This window comes from Lissotriton helveticus, chromosome 1_1, assembly GCF_964261635.1.
Source record: "Lissotriton helveticus chromosome 1_1, aLisHel1.1, whole genome shotgun sequence".
NCBI lineage: Eukaryota > Metazoa > Chordata > Amphibia > Caudata > Salamandridae > Lissotriton > Lissotriton helveticus.
The window spans coordinates 2,097,997,607-2,098,018,212 of record NC_136057.1 but is presented as its reverse complement, the minus strand read 5'-3'; the positions used below and the strand labels follow the sequence as shown (position 1 = coordinate 2,098,018,212).

The window sequence follows — 20,606 nt, the reverse complement described above, 5'->3', positions numbered from 1 at the left end:
TGCCAAATCCACGATAAGAAGACAAGCAGGTTTATTGCAGCACAGCTAAGGCGTCCGCCCAGGTTGATCTCCAGATGCAACTGGAGATAACTGAGTGGAATATACAGTTACAGGCACTCCATTAAGAATGTAGAACGCCATGTGAAAATACACAGAGCGCACAACAACCAGGCCTCATCAGCTGTACCTCAAAACAACCAGGACTCATCACCCCTCTCTCACAACAACCAGGCCTCATCACCCCTCTCTCACAACACTCACTCTCACTCACCCTCAACCCCTCAGCCTCACCCTCACCCTCACTCACCCTCAACCCCTCACCCTCACTCACCCTCAACCCCTCACCCTCACTCACACTCACCCTCACCCTCAAACCCTCACTCACCCTCAACCCCTCACCCTCACTCACCCTCAACCCCTCACCCTCACTCACTCACCCTCAACCCCTCACCCCCTCACTCACCCTCACTCTCACTCACCCTCACTCAGCCTCAACTACTCCCCCTCACTCACCCAAAACCCCTCACCCTCACTCACCCTCACCCTCAACACCTCACTCACCCTCACCCTCACCCACCCTCACCCTCATTCACCCTCAACACCTCACCCTCAACCTCAACCCCTCACCCTCACTCACCCTCACTCCCCCTCACTCACCCTCACTCTCACTCACTCACCCTCACTCTCACTCACCCTCAACCCCTCACCCTCACTCACCCTCACTCACCCTCACCCTCACTCAGTGCAATAGTTCTCAGACCATTTCAGTTAGAGCTTTTAGAAATGTTTATGGCTTTTTTTATTTGTAATACTTTAGCATTGGCTACAGGAAACAAAAATGCTAAACATTGACAAAAAAACCCCATAAACAATTCTAAAAGCACTAACTCTAATGGTGCGAGACCTATTGCATTTCCAATGCTTGTGTTTCAAAGTGCTATGCCCAATTAATGGCCTCGAGATAGTAAAGATGCAATTTTACTCCTATTAATGCCACACAACGCCCAAAACACCAGATTACTTTTTTGAACAGTATTTTTATTTACACTTTAACGTGACATAACCATGTTTTAACTTTTAAAAACTCCAGTCCAACTTATTCAATCAAGAATAAACCGTTGGATTTTGTGGTGGATAGCCAAACAAATATCTACTCCAGTATCTGTCAACCAAAAGACTGTAAACTGTCATTGTAACTTGGACAGGAATTGTAAAAGGGGATAACATTCAGTACATGCATAAAAAACACGAAGAACCCTTAGTGAGAGGAAGACTGTGGTGCTTTGTTTGGGCCCCTGCTTGCAGCTGGTGGGCACCAGCACTCATTAGGTCTCGTCCTTTACCATTCAGAAGGAATGGGAAATGGCCGAGAATTCAAGTGCTCGAACTGATTGTCAAACCACCGCTTTTTTTCGTGGCGTTTTCTTCGAGTGCACGTACAGGCACGCGCTTTTGGCCCATACACTTTCATGGCCATCTGTTCCTCAATGTCCCTCCCACCCTTCGTCAGGCTAATGGCCCTCCCCCAGCACAGAGCGCGCATCGCGGCCACACAGCACATCAAAGGGCTTCTCCCAGCGTGTGCTGTGCGGCTTCTCCTCCCCTAATTATGTGGCCGGCCGTACTTGTGTTTCCCGGCCGCTTCCCGGCCACTCTTGTATTTAATTAGCAGCAGCAGCATTTCTCCTGCGCCAGGCCACATCAAAGGCTCTGTGCCACTTTCACCCACACAGCAACACTTACAGACACGCAACGCCACTCACACCCACGCAAGCCCACCATCAGCCACGCAACGCCACTCAGCCACGCAACGCCACTCAGCCACGCAACGCCACTCAGCCACGCAACGCCACACAGCCACGCAACGCCACTCAGCCACGCAACGCCACTCAGCCACGCAACGCCACTCACACACGCAACGCCACTCACACACGCAACGCCACTCACACACGCAACGCCACTCACACACGCAACGCCACTCACACATTGTGGGTGCAGATTGTGGGTGCAGATTCAGAGTGCAGATTCAGAGTGCAGATTGTGGGTGCAGATTCAGAGTGCAGATTGTGGGTGCAGATTGTGGGTGCAGATTGTGGGTGCAGATTCAGAGTGCAGATTGTGGGTGCAGATTGTGGGTGCAGATTCAGAGTGCAGATTGTGGGTGCAGATTGTGGGTGCAGATTCAGAGTGCACATTCAGGGTGCACATTCAGGGTGCACATTCAGGGTGCACATTCAGGGTGCACATTCAGGGTGCACATTCAGGGTGCACATTCAGAGTGCAGATTCAGAGTGCAGATTGTGGGTGCAGATTGTGGGTGCAGATTGTGGGTGCAGATTCAGAGTGCAGATTCAGAGTGCAGATTCAGAGTGCAGATTCAGAGTGCAGATTCAGAGTGCAGATTCAGAGTGCAGATTCAGAGAAAACTCAGCAGCACCACCACCATTGCAATGCAATAGGTCTCGTTTTATCGCAAATTTAAGCTATAGGCCTTGTAAATGACAAAGCCTTTTATTTATGTTCCAAAAACCAGAACGTAAAAATAAAGGGCATTATCATTTACAATGCTAATAGTTCAGACTCGCGTTATTGCGAGACCTATTGCATTTCCAATGCTTGTTTTTATGTTGAAGCCTACCAGACAGCGTGGCTTATCATTGGCTTTGTTGTTTGCAACTCACACGTGCTTGCGTTCTATTTTGCTATCTTTATTTGTTTTAGGCTGTCCAGCAAGTCTTTGTCCCCCCCTCCCCCCCTGTGGAGCATAGTCTGTTTACTGTTTTCTTCAACAAGTGCTCACTTTCTGTAAATAGGCCTTTAAATGTGTTTCTTATCTAGTCACATTTGCTGGGTCTTCAGAGACAGAGGTCAAATGTCATGCTCTATCTTCCAAGGGAGTTTGAGGTTTACTTTTCTTTCTCTGACTTCCACATGAGTATTTATCTGGAAATATGGGGGTGTGAAAGGAAAGGCTTTTTTCTACCACACAACAAAATGTAAAATGTCTGTAAATTAACTGTGCAAATATTCAAGAATAAATCAGAAATAGAAAAGCACAATGTTTTAAAGTAGGCTGGAAACAAAATGTTTTAATATGATCAAAACAAATCAATACAACAGGTGATGCCCATTTCCACATATTATAGTTAGTGCTCTTTATAGTTTTATCAGCTTAACAGTACATCTGTACAAATGAAATGGTCATTTCAGTTTCAAATGTGTTGTCTGTAATGGCAATGCACTACCATACTATGCATACTCCACACTACCCTCTACTCTCTGTGCCTTCACTCCGCAAGACAACACTAACTTTTAGCCATGCTGAACAACAGCCATGCTGGTGTACAACAAGGCTTTAACACATTGGCATTGAAAATTGCTCTTCCATAAAAGACAGATTGCTATGCCAATGCTTGTTGGACTAGTGACTTATTTTCCATCATCGGATCAACAAGAGAGACAAAGGCAGAAAGAAGAGGTGAAAGATAGGAAAACAGTTAGAAAGGGAGAAAGCAGGGATTAAAGATACCGCATGATTGAGATAAGAAGACAGGAAGTGCAGGATGTTGGAGGAAAGAAGCACGTGGCTGGAAACAAGATAAGCCAAACCGTAGTAATCAGTCAGACCCTCCAGCTTATCGCGATTTCGCGATTTGCAAAAAAATCGCGAAATCGGCCGATCTCGGGAAATGCCGCGATATTTGCAAAAAAGCCCGCGAAATTTGCCGTCCGCCCGTTTTCGCCGTCTTTCCGCCCGTTTTCGCCTTAAAAGAAGGAGCGCGAGGCACCCATTTTCCCTTTCCCCCCAGGATTGACCCAGGAATGATTTGCGGTCGAGGACGGTGGCCGAGCGAGGGAGAAGACCAGCACCACAGCAGCAAGAGGGTGAGAGCGCACGAAGCGGCAGCGACACACACGAAGACCCTTCCTCAGAGACCAGGGCGAGCAGAACACAGGTAAGTCCGCCCGCCGCACACATAGGGAAGAGCGCTGCCCGGGTGGGAGGGGGGCAGTGGAGATGTGGCCGACCGAAAGGGAAGCGCTGTGGTTCGGCCAAGGCGGATAACGTGCGCCATCTCTGCCCTCTCCCCGGGATGAATGCGATGGTGTGTTTGTGGTGCTGCCTCATTTGAGATACAATTGTGTGACGAGACACTGATATTTGAAACACTGGCCCTCGCTGTTGTCGCGCCACCGCTCTCCTAAATGAATAGCCTTAAAAACTTAAACAAATTTCACCGCCATGACAGCTCTGTGGCTGCAGCGGTTGAGGGCCCTGCTTAAGCCGGAGTAGTAGTTTGCCGGCGCAATCTAATCAGCCGCAGTGCATTTCTGCCATTATTCCCTTTGAGATTATAATAATTTAATGTTTTATTGATTCATAGTTCTTGGCTTATTGTATAACGCAATTTAAACTCCAGCTTGGTGGTAATTTTATCTTCCAGTCCCATTTGTCAGCGAATTCATTTTGATTTTAAAAGCGGAGCGCAACTCTGAGATGACACAAAAGCAGAAAAGATGCAAGAGCGCACGGAAGAGCAAAGTAGCACTTAAAAAGAATGTGCTTTACCTGGTAAATTATGGCGGTGCAGGAATGAAAAGCTGTCATGGCGAGGCGCACTTTCATTTAGATAGAAGAAGCCTGAATGGCATAGCTCTACGGCTCGCTGTTTTTTTTATTTTTTATTGTGAGCTTGATATAATACGGTTCTTTAATCATCAGTGTGAACCGTTGCTCTCAAGGCAAGGGGGTGAAGACTTTTATGGTCTGATAGTTTTGATGTAGCATGGAATTTGAAACACTAGTGGGGGCAGTGCTTAATTTATGCAGGTGGGGGACCGGGGTTTATTTTTCGTTATCATTTACTAATGCTTTCCGAAACGTCAGGAAGTGATATCCCACTAGGATGAGTATTTCGCTTTATAAAAACTCTAAATAATATTAACAAGCACTTTCTGGATTTACAGCGTCCTTCAATTTAATTGGTCAAGTGCCTTCACCACTGTAAATAAGGTAAAGATTTGACTCTGACAACACAAAAAAAAACTGAGACAATGTATGAAGAATGCCTTGCGAGGATGCACAAGTCTCCAGGTGGTCTTCAATGTAAGCACGATGCATTTATGATACAGGGACAGAAAAAAAATGTTTCTTGCAAAAGATATACCCAAGCATGCAATCGGCTGAACATTTAGAATAGCAAAGTCTTCTAGAATTCTTAAAATGGCAGGGTTACGTTCTCTCAGCTCTAAATATTTACGCTTATGGTCACCACTTACTTTTATTTTTCATTTTTCATTTACATTTTATTACAATGGTGTTTACAGGCAAAAGTGCAATACATTTTCAATATAGCTGTTTAGATTTAAAACCAAAAAGTAAATACTGCCTAATTGGGCATGTTTTCCAACTAGGTTATATATTTTAGAGAACATGCCTTTTAACTAAAACAAATGGGCTGAATTGTAAATAAACAAAATGTACATAGCTCCATGTTGTCAAATAACTCAAACAGTAAGATATCTGTGTTTGGTGTTGCAAAAACCACAAAATAAAATGCCGCTAAATGCCGCTAAATTTCCATTTTTGTGCCGCTAAATTTTCATTTTTGTGCCGCTAAATTTGCCAATCCATGCCGCTATATCCTGGGGGGTCTGATCAGTAACCTTGGCACATAGAGCTCAGGTAGCCGGCTCCAAAGAAAAACTTTAGGGGGCCTGCCCTTAATCTTTTCAAATTAGGCATGGCGGAAGGTACATTTCCGAGCCAGAAAAATCAAGAAACCCCATAACATGAAGGTTTGTGGTGGGCAGTGGCCTAAGTGCATTAAAAAAAGTATAGGTGCTGTGATGCTGCATGCAGTGGGGGCTGGGACAACGGAGTGGCTAAAAAACAAAATATTCTGTAACGTTTTGGGGTCTTTAACTTACAGGTAACTACATAAAATAACGCACAGCTTAAATGAAAATTACAGTGAAGTTATGCTACTTAGTGTGAAATGCACTATCCTTCGTTATGAAATCTCTATTAGTTAATGTACTGCACCAGAGAGACATAACTGAATCCTGGTTGGTGCAATGGAGAATACGGACTTGTGCGTTTAGTGCGGCAAGGCCCAAGTGTGTGGCAGAAAGGACTGTCATTATTTTAAACTTTCATTACACACAGTATAAGTTAGGCGCAAAATGGTTTAAGTGAAAAAATGCTTTCAAAACATAGATTTTAGTAATACTCAGACAGTACGTAGTGCAATTTTTTTTTTTTAGAACTGTCGCACACAGTTCACAGCTTAGCTGATAGCACCCCTGCAATACCACTCAAAAAGAATACATTTCTGTCACCAGGAAGGCTTCAAGTGAGTCCATAAATCAATTAAAAAAAGCAATACCAGCTTCCAAGCACGCTTTACATTTGCAGGTTAACCAGTTATGCGCAGTTACATTTGTTCTCGGCAAGAAGGCTCGTTTAGCTGCCTGCCTCTCCCTCGGTGTCACTGAACAGGAGACTCGCTGTATCTGAGGCATTTCAACTCTCGGAATTAACCGTCATAGGACGGTTGTATTTTCACAAAAAGGAGGGTAACTGCCGGTGGAGTACATTTGCACCAGGAATGAGCTTTGACTACATACGGAACGGCGCCGCACACTCAATTGAGGATCTGCATTAGGCCATCGACGACAGTGGCTAGTCCATGCACTACAAAATCAACTTTTTAAAAAGAGATTTCCTTAGATTAGAGGTTCGAACCAGGACAACGAATATGTATGAATAATAATACTGCAACATCCAAGTAGAAAATTAATAGATGCTACAGTTGGAAACTACAAACTGATCTACACTGGCTTTACCCGACAAGACAAAATCAAAAGCGGAAATAAAAACGATTTCGACAATATTTATGATCTACGTCTGTACTTGAAAGAAGGGTTCTTACACGACAGAAAAGGTCGGCGTGTTTCTATTTTACTTCCTCCCACCGTATACATTGCATGCTTAATATTCCAAGCAATAACTAAAGCACACTGGCCTGGGGCCAGTTTATTCCGCCTACACAAACTTTCCGAATAAAGTTGTATTTTCATTTATCAGTAATTTGTGACGATCTGTATTCGGTGTACAAAAGTCCAGGTAACCGAATGTCTGTGCTGGCAGAGCTCTGCAGCATGCAACAAATAAGGAGCGTCTGTCTGCACTGCTGGGTATACCCTGCCGTAACCCGGAGAGGGCAGCTGTCCGACGGGCAGTCTGGCACCGGGCGAAGGGGCGAGCTTCCAGGCGCCTGGATATAAATACATGAACTTTCAGAGTCACCCGCGCACACGTCTGTGCTCGGAGGAGGCCACCGAATCTACAGGGCCGGTGTTCTCCTGAACCTCTGGGATCCATAAGCAACTGGGGCTTTGTCCAGTACAGTGTACGCCGTCCCCAATGCTGCTCGGGAAGACGCCACCACCTGTTGCACCCGTCACACATCCTAAGCGTGTCCCTATCACCCAGGAATCCCCATCTGCCGCACTCCTTTCTGTTCTGAAGGGCACTGAGGCACACCTCCTTGCCTTCGGAACCTGGCTCTGTGCACCAGTTCAAGGAACACATAATCCCGGTTTGCAAATCAGTGTGTGCTGCAGTACCCCTATGATGCTGCATCGCCCAGTACTCTTCTGCACTGCCGTCCTCTTTGCTAGCACTGGATCCCACTGTGATCTCTTTCACAGTGCACTGCACGACCCACTCTACTATATCCCTTGCACTGCAACCACTGCCCCTCAGCATCTGCTACCCTCGCACCACCCTGCTCACCTTATACTCTTTTCCCCTCGTTTCCTTAGTACTTTACCCTCTACCAACCTAGTGCTGCCCCCTTCGTCCCATAGCACTACCTACTCACTGGTCGCAAAGACTTCCCATCAATTTGTGCCTTGGATTGCCCTGTCACTAACAATGGCCCCCACAACCCACTTTCATTGCCTTCTATGATCTTGTGCACCATTCCATTTGATCCAGTTGCCCCTCTGATTTGTTGCTAATCTGCAGTCATCTGTTCCTTCAGCATTCCCGCCCGATCCCCACGCACTGCCACACTCTGATCCCCACGCAGTGATCCCCATGCACTGCACACACGCTGATCCCAATGCAGTAATCCCCATGCCCGCGCACTGATCCCATGCATCGCCACACTCTGATCTCCTTGTACGGTCATACTCTGATCCCCATGCACTGATCCGCAGGCACTACCAGTCTCCGATCTGCATGCACTGCCACACTGATAACCATTCACTGAGCCCCAGGCACTGGCACATCCTAAGCCCCAGCCGTGCACTGCCACACTCTCGGCTCCACCCACGCACTGCCACACTCTCTGCTCCACCCACGCACCGCCACACTCTCATCCCCACCCAGGCACCGCCACACTCTCATCCCCACCCACGCACTGCCACTCTCATCCCCACCACCTGCACGGCCACACTCTCATCCCCACCACCTGCACTGCCACACTCTCATCCCCACCACCTGCACTGCCACACTCTCATCCCCACCACCTGCACTGCCACACTCTCATCCCCACCACCTGCACTGCCACACTCTCATCCCCACCACCTGCACTGCCACACTCTCATCCCCACCACCTGCACTGCCACACTCATCCCCACCACCTGCACTGCCACACTCATCCCCAAGCGCTGATACCCAAGCACTGCCACACTATAATCAGGGCACAAGTCCTAAAAAAAGAAGTGGGGGAATGCTGTCACCGGAAGTGACGTCACGAAAGGTGGCTTGCACCATCAGGCTCATTGCCTCCCCTCACTCACCCCTTAGATGCGATTGCATCTGAGAAGCCAGCGCATGAGCAGCGTGCTGTGGGCTCCGATCTCGTGACAGAGAGGCCAAAGAATGAAGTCCAGCTGTTTGGCAGGGGGGACGACGTCCACCTGGTAAAATAAGTGGGGGACGCCATCCACCCGCGTGGTACTCCGACTTGAGCCCTGACTATAATCCCCATGCGCTATCACACTCTGATCCCCATGCATTAGCACTGCTACCCTATGACACCTTGAACTGCCACCACTTTGCAATGCCACCCTATCATCCCCTGGCACTGATGCCTAAAGATACAACTGCACTGCCGCCCTAAGACCCCCCTGCACTGTCCCCAAGATATTCCTGAATTGTAACTTTTGGATACTCTTGTAATGTTCCCTTATAAAACCCTAGCACTGTTCACTTTCCGGTCCACTAGCACTTCCCACTTCTTGTCCGTTGCACTAATCACTTTTGGTCCTCTTGCACTAACCGTGCCTAGGTCCCGTTACACTGGCTCCTTCCGTTCCTTTGTGCTGCCATTCCTGATCCCCCCCTGAACTACCATCACTGTCCCCCTGAACTTACCCCGCCTGGTCCCCCCTGAACTACCATCACTGTCCCCCTGAAGTGACCCCGCCTGGTCCCCTTGCACTGTCCCCCCGCCTGGTCCCCTTGCACTGTCCCCCCGCCTGGTCCCCTTGCACTGTCCTCCCTCCTGGTCCCCATGCACTGTCCCCCCGCCTGGTCCCCATGCACTGTCCCCCCGCCTGGTCCCCTTGCACTGTCCTCCCTCCTGGTCCCCTTGCACTGCCCCCCCCCCACCTGGTCACCTTGCACTGCCCCCCCCCCCCGCCTGGTACCCTTGCACTGACCCAGGGTCGGATTGGTAAGGCAGGCACTCGGGCAATGGCCAAGGGGCCGGTATCGAAGTTCCAGCTGTGGGTTGCTTTTTTGGCAGCCTGGGGGGCGATTTGGGCTGTGTCTGGTGTGTTCACATGTAGCCAACGGGCCCCTCAGCGGCCTTTCTGGAGGCAGATGGGCGTCTATTACCTCCCTTTTATCAACCGGCAGCGGTGTCACTCCCGTTCTCTCGTTGGGCGGCCAATTAATGTGTGCATACTGAGCTGGGGCAGGGGGCCTGAGCAGAAGTGGCCTCACTTGTTTTCAGGTGTTTATAAAACTTCTCTGAAGCAGTGTTTTGATGAAAGGTAATATTCAAATGTGGCCCACTTTTTTTTACGTGCCCAGGCCGATTTCTAATCCCAATCCAACCCTGCTGACCCCACCTGATCCCATAGCACTGTCCCCACCTGGTCCCATAGCACTGACCCCCTTCACCTCCCCAGCTCTCTTCGCATGTTCTCTGCCTGGTTCTATTAATCACACTGCTCCCTTCTGGTCCCCTTGCACTGTGATTGCTCCGTTTGGTTCCCTTGCACTACTACCGTAAGATCCAACTGCACCACACCCCCTCACGATATTATTTCAGTAAATACACTGCCCGCTGATATCCACAGGCAGTGACTCCGATACTCTTGCAATGGTGCCTCCCTCGGATGCTCTTGCACTATTCCCCCACACTGATCGTCTTGCACGTTAGCTCATCTTGCAGCACAACACCCCCACTTATCATTTGCACGGACCCCGTTCTACCCCCTTGCACCAATATCCTAACAGCGCGAGTGTTCTTACCCAGCTTGCCCCGGGACTCCTCCAGCTTCTGAATCTGGTTCTCCAGGAAGAGCATGGCCACTCCGAAGGCCAGCACCCCAAGCAGCTGCAACTTAGGCGGCATCATGATCCGTAGGAGCCCCATGAGGGCGAGATCTCAACACAGCATCGCGTAGGCAAGGGGAGACACCATGGTCGGGAGAACGGGTACACCGCCAGCAGGAGAGGGCCCAGGAATAACAGATGTTAAGTGGCACGCAGGAGCCTCAGCCAAGCGCACCGGCAGCTACTGCGCATCCATGACACTAAGACGGGCAGTACCAGCAGCAACTCAGCGCCGTCACATTTCTGGCCAGCTCCGCCTCCACTAGTTGCTAAGCAACGCGGCTGGTAAGCCCCTTCTTTTGAGGTAGTGATTGGAGTCACTGCTGCATTCACATCCAGACTCTTGATTAGACCGGAAAGGAGTCCGTCACGTATCGCGGCTTGTGAGTGGGTAAGAGCAGCCCGACCCTGTCTGTCTCGGAGATATGTCACCTATGACCTGCAGTGAGGACCCCACAGCTCGAAGGCATAATAAAGCCCGTATTTTGCCATGACAGGGACAGGCACTCTAGGTATAGGTACCATGTGAGGGCCAGTCCAGGTAACCAACCGAGTGATGCTGGTTGGACGTGTTGCCTGACCATGACGTGTTCACTGATGAAGTCCCGCCCATAGCTTATTTCTTGAGCGCCTGAATAATAACGAGCGTCTGGTCCTATTCATTGTACTTATTTGTTCTCAAGATCCTACCTCTTGACGCAGCACAGCCCTCTTTATTTATTCCAGTGCTGTACTTGCGTCCACCAGGTATGCGGATTCACATTTCAACTCCAGATTCAGGCGTGCTATTGGACATACACTCGGGGGTCCTCCAGATGAGTTGGCGGTCCAGCCGGCAGAGTTCTAGGAAGATGGCGGCTGTGGTGGTAGAGCGGTGGTTGCTTTGGCTGTTCGCTCTCTTACAGGCGGTAAGTGTTCAGGCAATGGAAGGGGTTTCTCGGTGAGTTCTTAAAGGGGCTTGCGTGAATCGGCACAATGGTAGCAAGGACCCGAGGGAGCAGTGTTAATCGAAATCTATGATGGGTGACGTGGCTTTGCCTTCGCTTCCTGCCTGCTATGTGTTCAGAAAAGGGGATCGGGCTCGAAAGCGTAGCGGCGAAAACTGTGACCACGTGCACTCTGACAGGGAAACCCCTGTCCCGTCACCCAGATATTTCACATCTTAATTTTGCCAGTGGTTTCCCCACATGTGGAAGGATGTTTGTTGGCATGCGTGAAGAGCAGAGTGGTGCTGTGACTTCCACCAATCGAATGAAGACGAGTAATGGACAGAAAACATTTACTTAAGGTCACTTGCTGCTGTTTGCGATTGTAAGAGTGTGCACCATGTGGGAAGTGTTTTGGTGTTGGCATGATGAGTAGTGGACTGCACTTCTGTTACTGCGACCCTGCAGGTACACTTATGCCAGTGAGTCGTTCATATCTTCTTGTATACTATCCTTGGGAGGGAAATAGTTCCACTTCTTGCAGCCATTGAACTGCGGGTTCACATTTGTTACAGACACTAAGTAGAGTACATGTTCAGTGGAGCTTAGTTGTGGGCAACAGGGGTGCAACTCGCAGGTATGTACTAATTACCGGCAGCCAGGCTTGAATGTTCCTGGAATCGACGGAAGTGAAGTGTGCCGACTAAATGGCACCCAAGGTGCTCTCAATAAAGTTCACCTAGTGGCGACCTACAGGAGTGCCCTGGAGCATAAGCTCAATAGTCACCCAAAAGTGAAGTGACCGTTTGGTTTTAATTTTCATTTAGAATCTACCGACTGTGCTCTAACAAAGGAGCTAACAGATCGGCTAAATAGCCTAAGTCTAAAACAAATTGTTACTACTTTGGACGGCATCTTCACTAATCATGCACAGACTCATTTTATTTAAATATTACCCTTGCCTTGGACAGACCACAGTGCCGTCTTCTTTGAAGTTCACACCAATGGATCCCCAACTTGAACCCAGGGCACAAATAGAACTGGAGTATCACACCCTTGGAAACAAATAAGCAGTCTTGACCTTGAAACTGGTCTGTGATCAGAGTCCCCTTATGGACATAGATCCTGATCAAGCAGCGGTAAACTTCAGTCGCTGGATTGAACAGGCTGTCTCAAGGCTAGCCCCCAAAATTTGTACATGAACAAATAAAAGACTGACATCAGCCTCATGTACAACACTAAGCTAAAAAAATTAAAGAAAATATGCAGAGCCAAAGAACAACTTTGGAGGAAAGAATACTCAGAGTCTGGCAAAAAAAACAGTATGGAGAGGAGTTAGTAATGTATAAAAAAAAAAAGCCATAATTGCTGTAAAATCCACTTTCTTTACGGGGGAAATCATGGCCTCTAAAAATACACCCAGAGAACTGTTAGACAGTCTCCAAATTAGCCACCTTCGGTAACATCAAATCGTTTAATTCCACCAGACAGTTATGTGACAAACTTGCTAAATGTTTTCACGATAAGGTAGTCAAAGTATACAATGAATTCTCTAACGTTACTACTAAAAATAGACCTGACGAGCATGAGATGGATACATCAAACACGCAAGCTCTCCTACAAGAGTTGAGTCCCCTCACACAGGATAGAGTCAAAAAAATTATCATGGCAATCAAGCCAGGCTCTCCATTGGATCCATGGTCCTCCATATGATCCCCAAGACTGTCGCTAACTGCCTGGCACCTCTTTTAAATAATATCCCTAACCTAGGACACTTCCCTATTGACCAGAAAAACTCCTTGGTAAAACCTATCCTAAAAAAGCCGATCCTTGACCCCTCGGAAGTTGCTAATTACCGCCCCATTACCTACTTGCAATTTCCCTCAAAAGTTCTAGAAAAAGCACTAAATGAGGAGCTGCTTGCTTTTATAGAATCAAACAACAAACTTGATCCAGCACAACATGGATTTAGGCTTCAGCACAGCACCGAATCTGCAGTGATTGCAGCTACCAAAAATCTACGTGCCCAATTTGATCAGGGAGGGAAGGCCACACTAATTTTGCTTGATTTATCCGCCGCGTTCTATATGGTGGATCATGGTATACTTCTTCAGCGGATGGCCGAAATGGGGATTGTTGATAAGGCCGCAGACATCCTTCGGTCATATCTAACTAACGGACAACAATCTGTGATGGTAAATGAGCATAAATCACCCCCTTTACCATGCCATGTGTGGTTCCCCAGGGATCAGCACTTTCACCGACGCTGTTTAACGTATTTGTTACCCCACTGGCTAAACTGATACGTTCCCTCGGCTTCACAGCCATATGCTACGCCGACGACACGCAAACTGTTGTCTCCCTAGATGCTAAACCAGAGATTGTGCCAGCACATTTCAACCTTTGGATGATCCTTTTTCATCAGCTGGATGCAGAATAATTGCTTAAATTTGGACACTGGGAAGACGGAAGTGGTTGTGTTTGAAAGGGACATTTCACTCGAACTCTGCCTGGTAGCCTGGGACAACAGGGCCTTGCCCTCAGCCTGTAAAGGAGGTAAAAAACCCTGGAGTTCTGATCGACAACCGTCTTCGGAAGATCCTCCCTTTTATTCCTATGCCCCTTAGGAAAATAGTTGTCACTGTCTTGATTTTATCAAATCAAATATTATTTTATTCGGTTTCCATAGCAAAAACCATAAAAGTACATAGTTAAAAGACACGTACATCAGAAAAATAGTTATACAGACTTAAAAGAGAAGCATGCCTACATAGAATGTCTCAAGATACAAAAGTAGTGTGAAAACCATTAATATATTCATACAGATACAGATCCGTAGCAAAGAATGGGTTGGAGAAATATGAACAACTTACTGTTACGGTTCTAAATTAGACCTATGGCTGATACAAAACTTCAAAAATTTAGCAATATTTGCCGCCAGGCAATCTGTCTCCATGAGTTGCAGCACTATTAGGGCAGGACGGCATTGGCGTAAACCTCAAATTTTTAAAACTGGTATTATCCAGTGCTTTCTCGATTCTTTATAGAATTTACAAAAAAGAACCACATGGATTAGCGATTGGGTAGACACTTCGTCACAGGGCAAGATGTTAACTGCTTCGACCAATCATAGATTCTTGGAAAGGTTACCAGGCGATGAAAAATGTTCACCCTGAAGCGTGTCAACAGGAACCTTTCATAGCCACTCTGATTAAAAGTTAAATAAGGCTGAATGGCCATGGTAGATTGGATCAACAATGAATGTTGAACCAAGCTTTTTTTGACCTCAATAATCAGTCGGAGATCTTCCAGGTGAGTAAAGCATAGCTTTTTCAGCCCTTTCCTTGATAACTTAGCGATAAGTGAGGGGTGATGATAATATCTTTCTAATCCCAAAACATGCAAAAACCTTTTGACATATGGAAGCCAACCGATCCTGTGTGAATTTTCGAGAGCTAGACAGTCATTTAATAAACGTTTGTTAAAAACTGTCTTTGGGGAGGACCAGAGGCGGTGCCACAAAAGAATTGGCTGCATTTTCACGATGTCTGTAATGTATGGCAAACCTAGTTCTAGGTCACAGCTAAAGGTCGAGGTACCTTGCGGGACAGCTAAGAGATACCTCAAAAAGCTATTTTCCACTTTTTGAAGGGCTTCCACATGACCGTAACCCCACACCCCTGCTCCATAAATGGCTGTACTAATGCATTTTCCTAGTAAATCTGGATCATCTCTGCCCGGGGTCTTTTGCCTAACCTCTGTGCGAAGCTTACTAATGCTGAGGTAGACCTAATAAATAACAGCTTTCTGCTCTCAATAGCTTTTCTCCATGTGAACTTATCATCAATTAAAATTCCTAGGTAGGGATATGTGTTCGTGTTCTCCCCCTTGGTGTTATTGATAAAAATATCTCTCCCTTTCTTGTGTTTTGGCCCTAAATTCATGATAAAAGTTTTTTAATATTCATTTTTAAGTCTAAATTAGACGTATAGGTGTTATACCTATTGAGCAAGCGTTGGAGTTCCAGGGGGGGTACAAGCAATAATTACCGCGTCGTCCGCGTAGAGTAGAGCAGGTATCGGGCATTTGTGAAGTAGAGGAAGGTCCTGGCACCCCTCTAACATGGCTTGTTCAAAGCCATTTGTATAAAGAGTAAAAAGGAAGGGAAGGGCGCCAGGACACAACCCTGCCTGACACCCCGCTCAACCCTAAACGGCGCCGTCTGTTCCCCCCCCCCCCCCGCTCCGAACCTCACCCTGGCCGTAGCATTTGAATACAATTCGTGAAAAAAAATGGACTACTGAAACTACTCTACCTTGGAGCCAAAAAGAGGGTGATACATAAGCTACAGACCCTGCAAAATGCTGCCGCGCGGCTACTACTAAAACACCCTAAATTCAGTCTCACAAGCAAAGTCATTCGGGAACAACTACACTGGTTGCCCATTTCAGCTAGGATCTAGTTTAAATATGTGTATCGTACACAAGATCCTGCATGGGGTGGGACCTGTCCAGATCATTTAACAAAGCGGGCCCCAGCACAGCGAGGAGCTAGTCACCAATCTATCTTCACGTACACTGACAACTACAGAAACTACTGTACTAAACAAAGGTCTAGGTTTTGTGCCCACTGCAGCCTTGGACAAATTTAAACTACATTGTGAGCTGGCAGCTTTCTTTCGGAAACTTAAACTGAAAGCATATTTCGAAAAGACTACCACCAATGAATCTGAAGAAATCAAGAATGAAACGGGCCTTAGACTAAGGTCCACTTTCACGCCCCCGCCACACACAATCCCGGTGGAGATCAACACCTTCGAACAAGCGGTATTTAATGACGTTGAAGCTCTAACTGTCACCAAACAATACCATAATAACAGCCAAGCTGAGAACAAAGCCCTAACTGACTTGAAAAATGACGATTCAATCATAATCAAACCAGCCGACAAGGGTGGGGGACTGGTAATAATGAATAAGGCAGACTATGACACCGAATGCCAACGCCTCCTGGGAGACAACACCAACTACAGGAGACTCACAGCCGACCCCACTGATGATTTAAGGGTGGAAATAACCAATGTGGTGGAAGCAGCAGAGGCATCAGGCCAAATTTCAAAACAGGAAGCGGGACTACCTCTGCAAAACGGAGGGTAAGATCCCCTATTTTTACATTGTCCCCAAGATGCACAAAGGCAAGATCCCACCACCTGGCAGACCAATCGTGTCAGGCATAGGCTCGCTTTTGGAACCCCTCTCACGCTTCTGTGATTATTTCCTGAAAACAATTGTTCAAAATACTGCAACCTATCTGAAGGACACAAAAAGTCTACTGACAATGCTGGAAGACATCAGGATTGAACCGGACCACATCCTTGTGAGTCTAGACATAGAGAGCCTGTACACCAACATTCCCCAAGACGCCACCATCACAGTACTAAAACAAACACTGGACAACTCCACATGGGACCATACCACACCCACAGAGTTCATTGTAGAATGTGCAACCCTTGCACTCAAAAGAAACTTCTTTGAACATGATGGAAAGCTATACCTCCAAATAGGTGGGACATCAATGGGCAGTGTTTTTGCTCCGAGCGTAGCGGGACTCTACGTATATGACTTCGAGAAAAAATATGTCATTACCCCCAATAACCCTTACAACAACCACATCAAATTTTGGAGGCGGTACATAGACGACGTCTTCGCAATCTGGCAAGGACCACAAGAAACATTAATGGACTTCATCAGGTGGCTTAACACGTGTGACCCCAACTTGAGGTTCACACATAATGTGGACAAAGATAAAATGGTCTTCCTTGATATTGAGATCGAAAGAGACACTAACAAGCTCAAGACCAAAACCCACTTTAAGCCCACCGCTAAGAACAACCTGCTGAGATTTGAGAGTTTCCATCCTCGCCCCCTGAGGGAAAATTTACCTTATGGCCAGTATCTCAGACTCAGGAGGAACTGCAGCGAGCTGCAGGATTACAAAACACAGGCAGCTGACCTGACGGAGAAACTATCCAACCGAGGGTACCCTGAGAAAATCACAAGGAGATGTCAGAAAAGGGCCAGAAATCAGCCAAGACAAGCCCTCCTAGAGGACACACCCAGAACGGAGGAAGAGATTCCACTTACATGTGTGACAACATATAATGCGGTGTCCAACCTGGTCAGTAAAAGTATCAGAAAACACTGGCAAATACTGAACACTGGAAATCACAATTGGGACAAACCTCTTTTTTCCTATAAAAAAGCCCGGAGCCTTAAAGACACCTTGGTCAACACCAGACCTAGAATGGATATGGTGACTACCGACCAAAGCATCACCAACGCTTGGGGCCTTCCCCCAGTGACCGGACATTCCAGATGTGGGGATTGCAGCGTCTGCCACCTCACGAATAACACCAAAACCCTCAACCTTGAGGAAGGCAAAGTCTGGGATCAAAGATCACATACTAACTGTAACAGCACTTTTGTGATCTACCTCATCCGATGTAGCTGTGACAAGCCCTACGTGGGCATGACGACAAGAAAGGTCAAGCAACGAATAGCGGAACATCGCAGTACTATTCGATGCAAAAAAACGAACACTAGGCTCACAGATCATTTTCTCACAGCCCATCACACACCCAACGACATGAGATGGACTGTAATTGAGCAAATCAAACCAGGTCCCAATGCACAAGCACGACTTTTTGAAAAAGAGCAGCGATGGATCTATCGTCTTTCCTCCCATAAAATTGGGCTCAACGACAATATCCCATGGAACTCGGTCCTGAAATGAGTCCCCATCTCTAGGACCACCAAGACCCAGAGTTAACAACAGAGCCCTGTCACCCGACACTCCTAATATATTCCTAATCCATGCTCCACTGAACGTTAAGCCCTGTGTTCCTCGCACTACGGAACACCTTAGCATAAATCAACCTTGGCCCCATTGATCCGCTCTGACGCATCAGCGTTTTTTCCGAATTGACCCACCCGGTTAATTTTGGTTACTTTGTGTAATTTAATATATCACCCCCAACAACCTTGAAATAAGGCTCCTTTTGATAGTGAGGCACTCCATTTACCAGCGATCGGACACTGGTCTTCAGTCTCAAAGCAGCGTTAATTATATATGCCCATAGCCACTATGCTGCACACTCCCACTTTGCAAGTCCCGGCGTGCCCCCACGCTTTGTTTTCTTTTCATCACTGCGGAGCTTCCAATGGCGAGCCTACCGTCCCTGCTAGTTGATGTGCCACCACCTAACCTGCTGGCTGCATCCTAACGGTAGCCTAGCTACCGATAGCACGTCACTGCGCACTGCTAGCCCCGCCCCCGACACGCCCAGGCCGCGCCCAAACCCGGAAGCGGTCGACTCCTCTTTACCGCGTCCTGCTGCCATCGGAACCACTAGCCGAGCAGTGGACGCGAGGAGTAGGTCGATTCTGATCTTACCTGCCTGAAACTGTAAGTAGATTTATAAGACTAAGCCCCGGATACACATCCATATACCGGGTCCACGAGGGCGCCACCCTTAGAAACGCCCTGAACGGCGCAGAGATTTATACCGCTCGCGCACTGTTTATCTCTTACAGAAATTGTGATTATACAGGCATTGACCTTACGCCCTGCCCGTTGAAGCGCAGAGTACTCATATTGGAGTAAGCATATTTACTAGCCATTCTGAACTTAAGTGTGTCCTTCAGTGTTACATGTATGTTTGTCCCTGTTTGTTGACCTAATGTTATTCACTTACACGTTTTGAGTCGGTCGCTGACAAATGTATATAGCACTACCGAGTTACGTCTATGCCATAAGTCACCTCACCTTACTTCCACTGCAATGAAATAGGTTCCGCCACGGCATATAATATCCAGCTAGTAGCCTAAGCACCACGTGACAGACCTGTTCCGTGTAGCACAAGTATTTTATATCAAATACCCTCACCCCCCCAGGGTCGTGCTAGCACTGTATGCATTTTGCGGGCACCCACCCTTTTCCATAGATGTTGACTAGCATCACCTCACCTCGGCATTACGTATATCTGGAGAACCATCCACCCCATTTGGCACTATATATCAATTGCACTGAGAGACTGCACGACGTTACAGGAGAGTAAGCCTATCACTCAATACCTGATTACTTTTTATCCACTCTTCTCTCCTTACAGGTCTCTTGTTTTAACCCGCCAGCTCGCTTATTTTATCGAGCGGCATTTACCACTGGCAATTTTTTGCCAGTAGGCACACAGGGGATCAAGGCCGGGAGTGCTTTTTAGGGAGCACGCACCCCCTGTCCACCTGTTTTTTCTGGTCCTGACGAATACCGGGCAATAGCCCTTATGGTAGAAACATGTTGACCATCCAACACATATAGAGATCCCAGGGTCGTAACCCTCCCTACCAGGATCTCGCCAGTATTAATTTTAAAACATTGTTCAGTTGCTCTATAAATAAAATTACTTTTTCTGAGTACAACCAGGACAATTTTTAACATTTTTTTGCACTTACAGCCACAACCCGCTCCACTGTAGTCCAGGTGTTGTAGCACACCTTGGTGTCGCTAGGACGCCAAGGTGGACCCCAATGATGAAGCATGTCACCACTAGGTGGTGAGTGAGGGGTTTCTATCAAAAGGATGAATTTCCTTCTTTTTGCCAAGAACCAATCCTCCAGATACGTCTGTTCTTCTAAGTCATAGTGGATACTCCTTCCTTTGTTTTTGCCACCTGTCCAGATCAGCCAATACATTAAGCGCTATAACCCACAGAGATGCCTCGGCTCCCCATCAGCATCTCTGCTTGTAGTCCCAAGGGTAAAGACGTTGAAATGGGGCGGTAGAAGTTTCCGACACCTGGCCCCAAGGCTATGGAATTCCCTGACCCTGCTTCTTATAATCCAAAACAACTTACTGCAGTTCAGGAAAGAAGTCAAAAGTTGGCTATTCACCCGTACCTAACTGGCTGGCTGATTTTCCGGTTGTACTCTACGGCAGCAAGCGCTAAGACGCCACGGCAAACATGCGCTCTATAAAAACCTATATTTCATTTAATTTAATTTCATATAGCGCTCACTACTCCTGACAAGCCGTCAAAGCTCTTTTTT

At 47.3% G+C, this 20,606-nt stretch overlaps 2 protein-coding genes across 2 annotated transcripts in view; one reads left to right on the top strand and one right to left on the bottom strand.

The window, feature by feature from the left end:
* The window catches only part of HS2ST1 (heparan sulfate 2-O-sulfotransferase 1), a 372,958-nt gene extending 361,780 nt beyond the window's left edge, over positions 1-11,178 (bottom strand). The window contains exon 1 of the mRNA XM_078645905.1: positions 10,499-11,178. Within this exon, the coding sequence (XP_078502031.1) occupies positions 10,499-10,622 (124 nt within the window). The 5' untranslated portion in view covers positions 10,623-11,178. The remainder of the gene's footprint in view (positions 1-10,498) is intronic.
* A 23-nt stretch (positions 11,179-11,201) lies between these two features.
* SELENOF (selenoprotein F) overlaps positions 11,202-20,606 on the top strand; it is a 202,082-nt gene continuing 192,677 nt past the window's right edge. Inside the window, exon 1 of the mRNA XM_078645917.1 lies at positions 11,202-11,490. Coding sequence (XP_078502043.1) covers positions 11,332-11,490 — 159 coding nt within the window. The 5' untranslated portion in view covers positions 11,202-11,331. The remainder of the gene's footprint in view (positions 11,491-20,606) is intronic.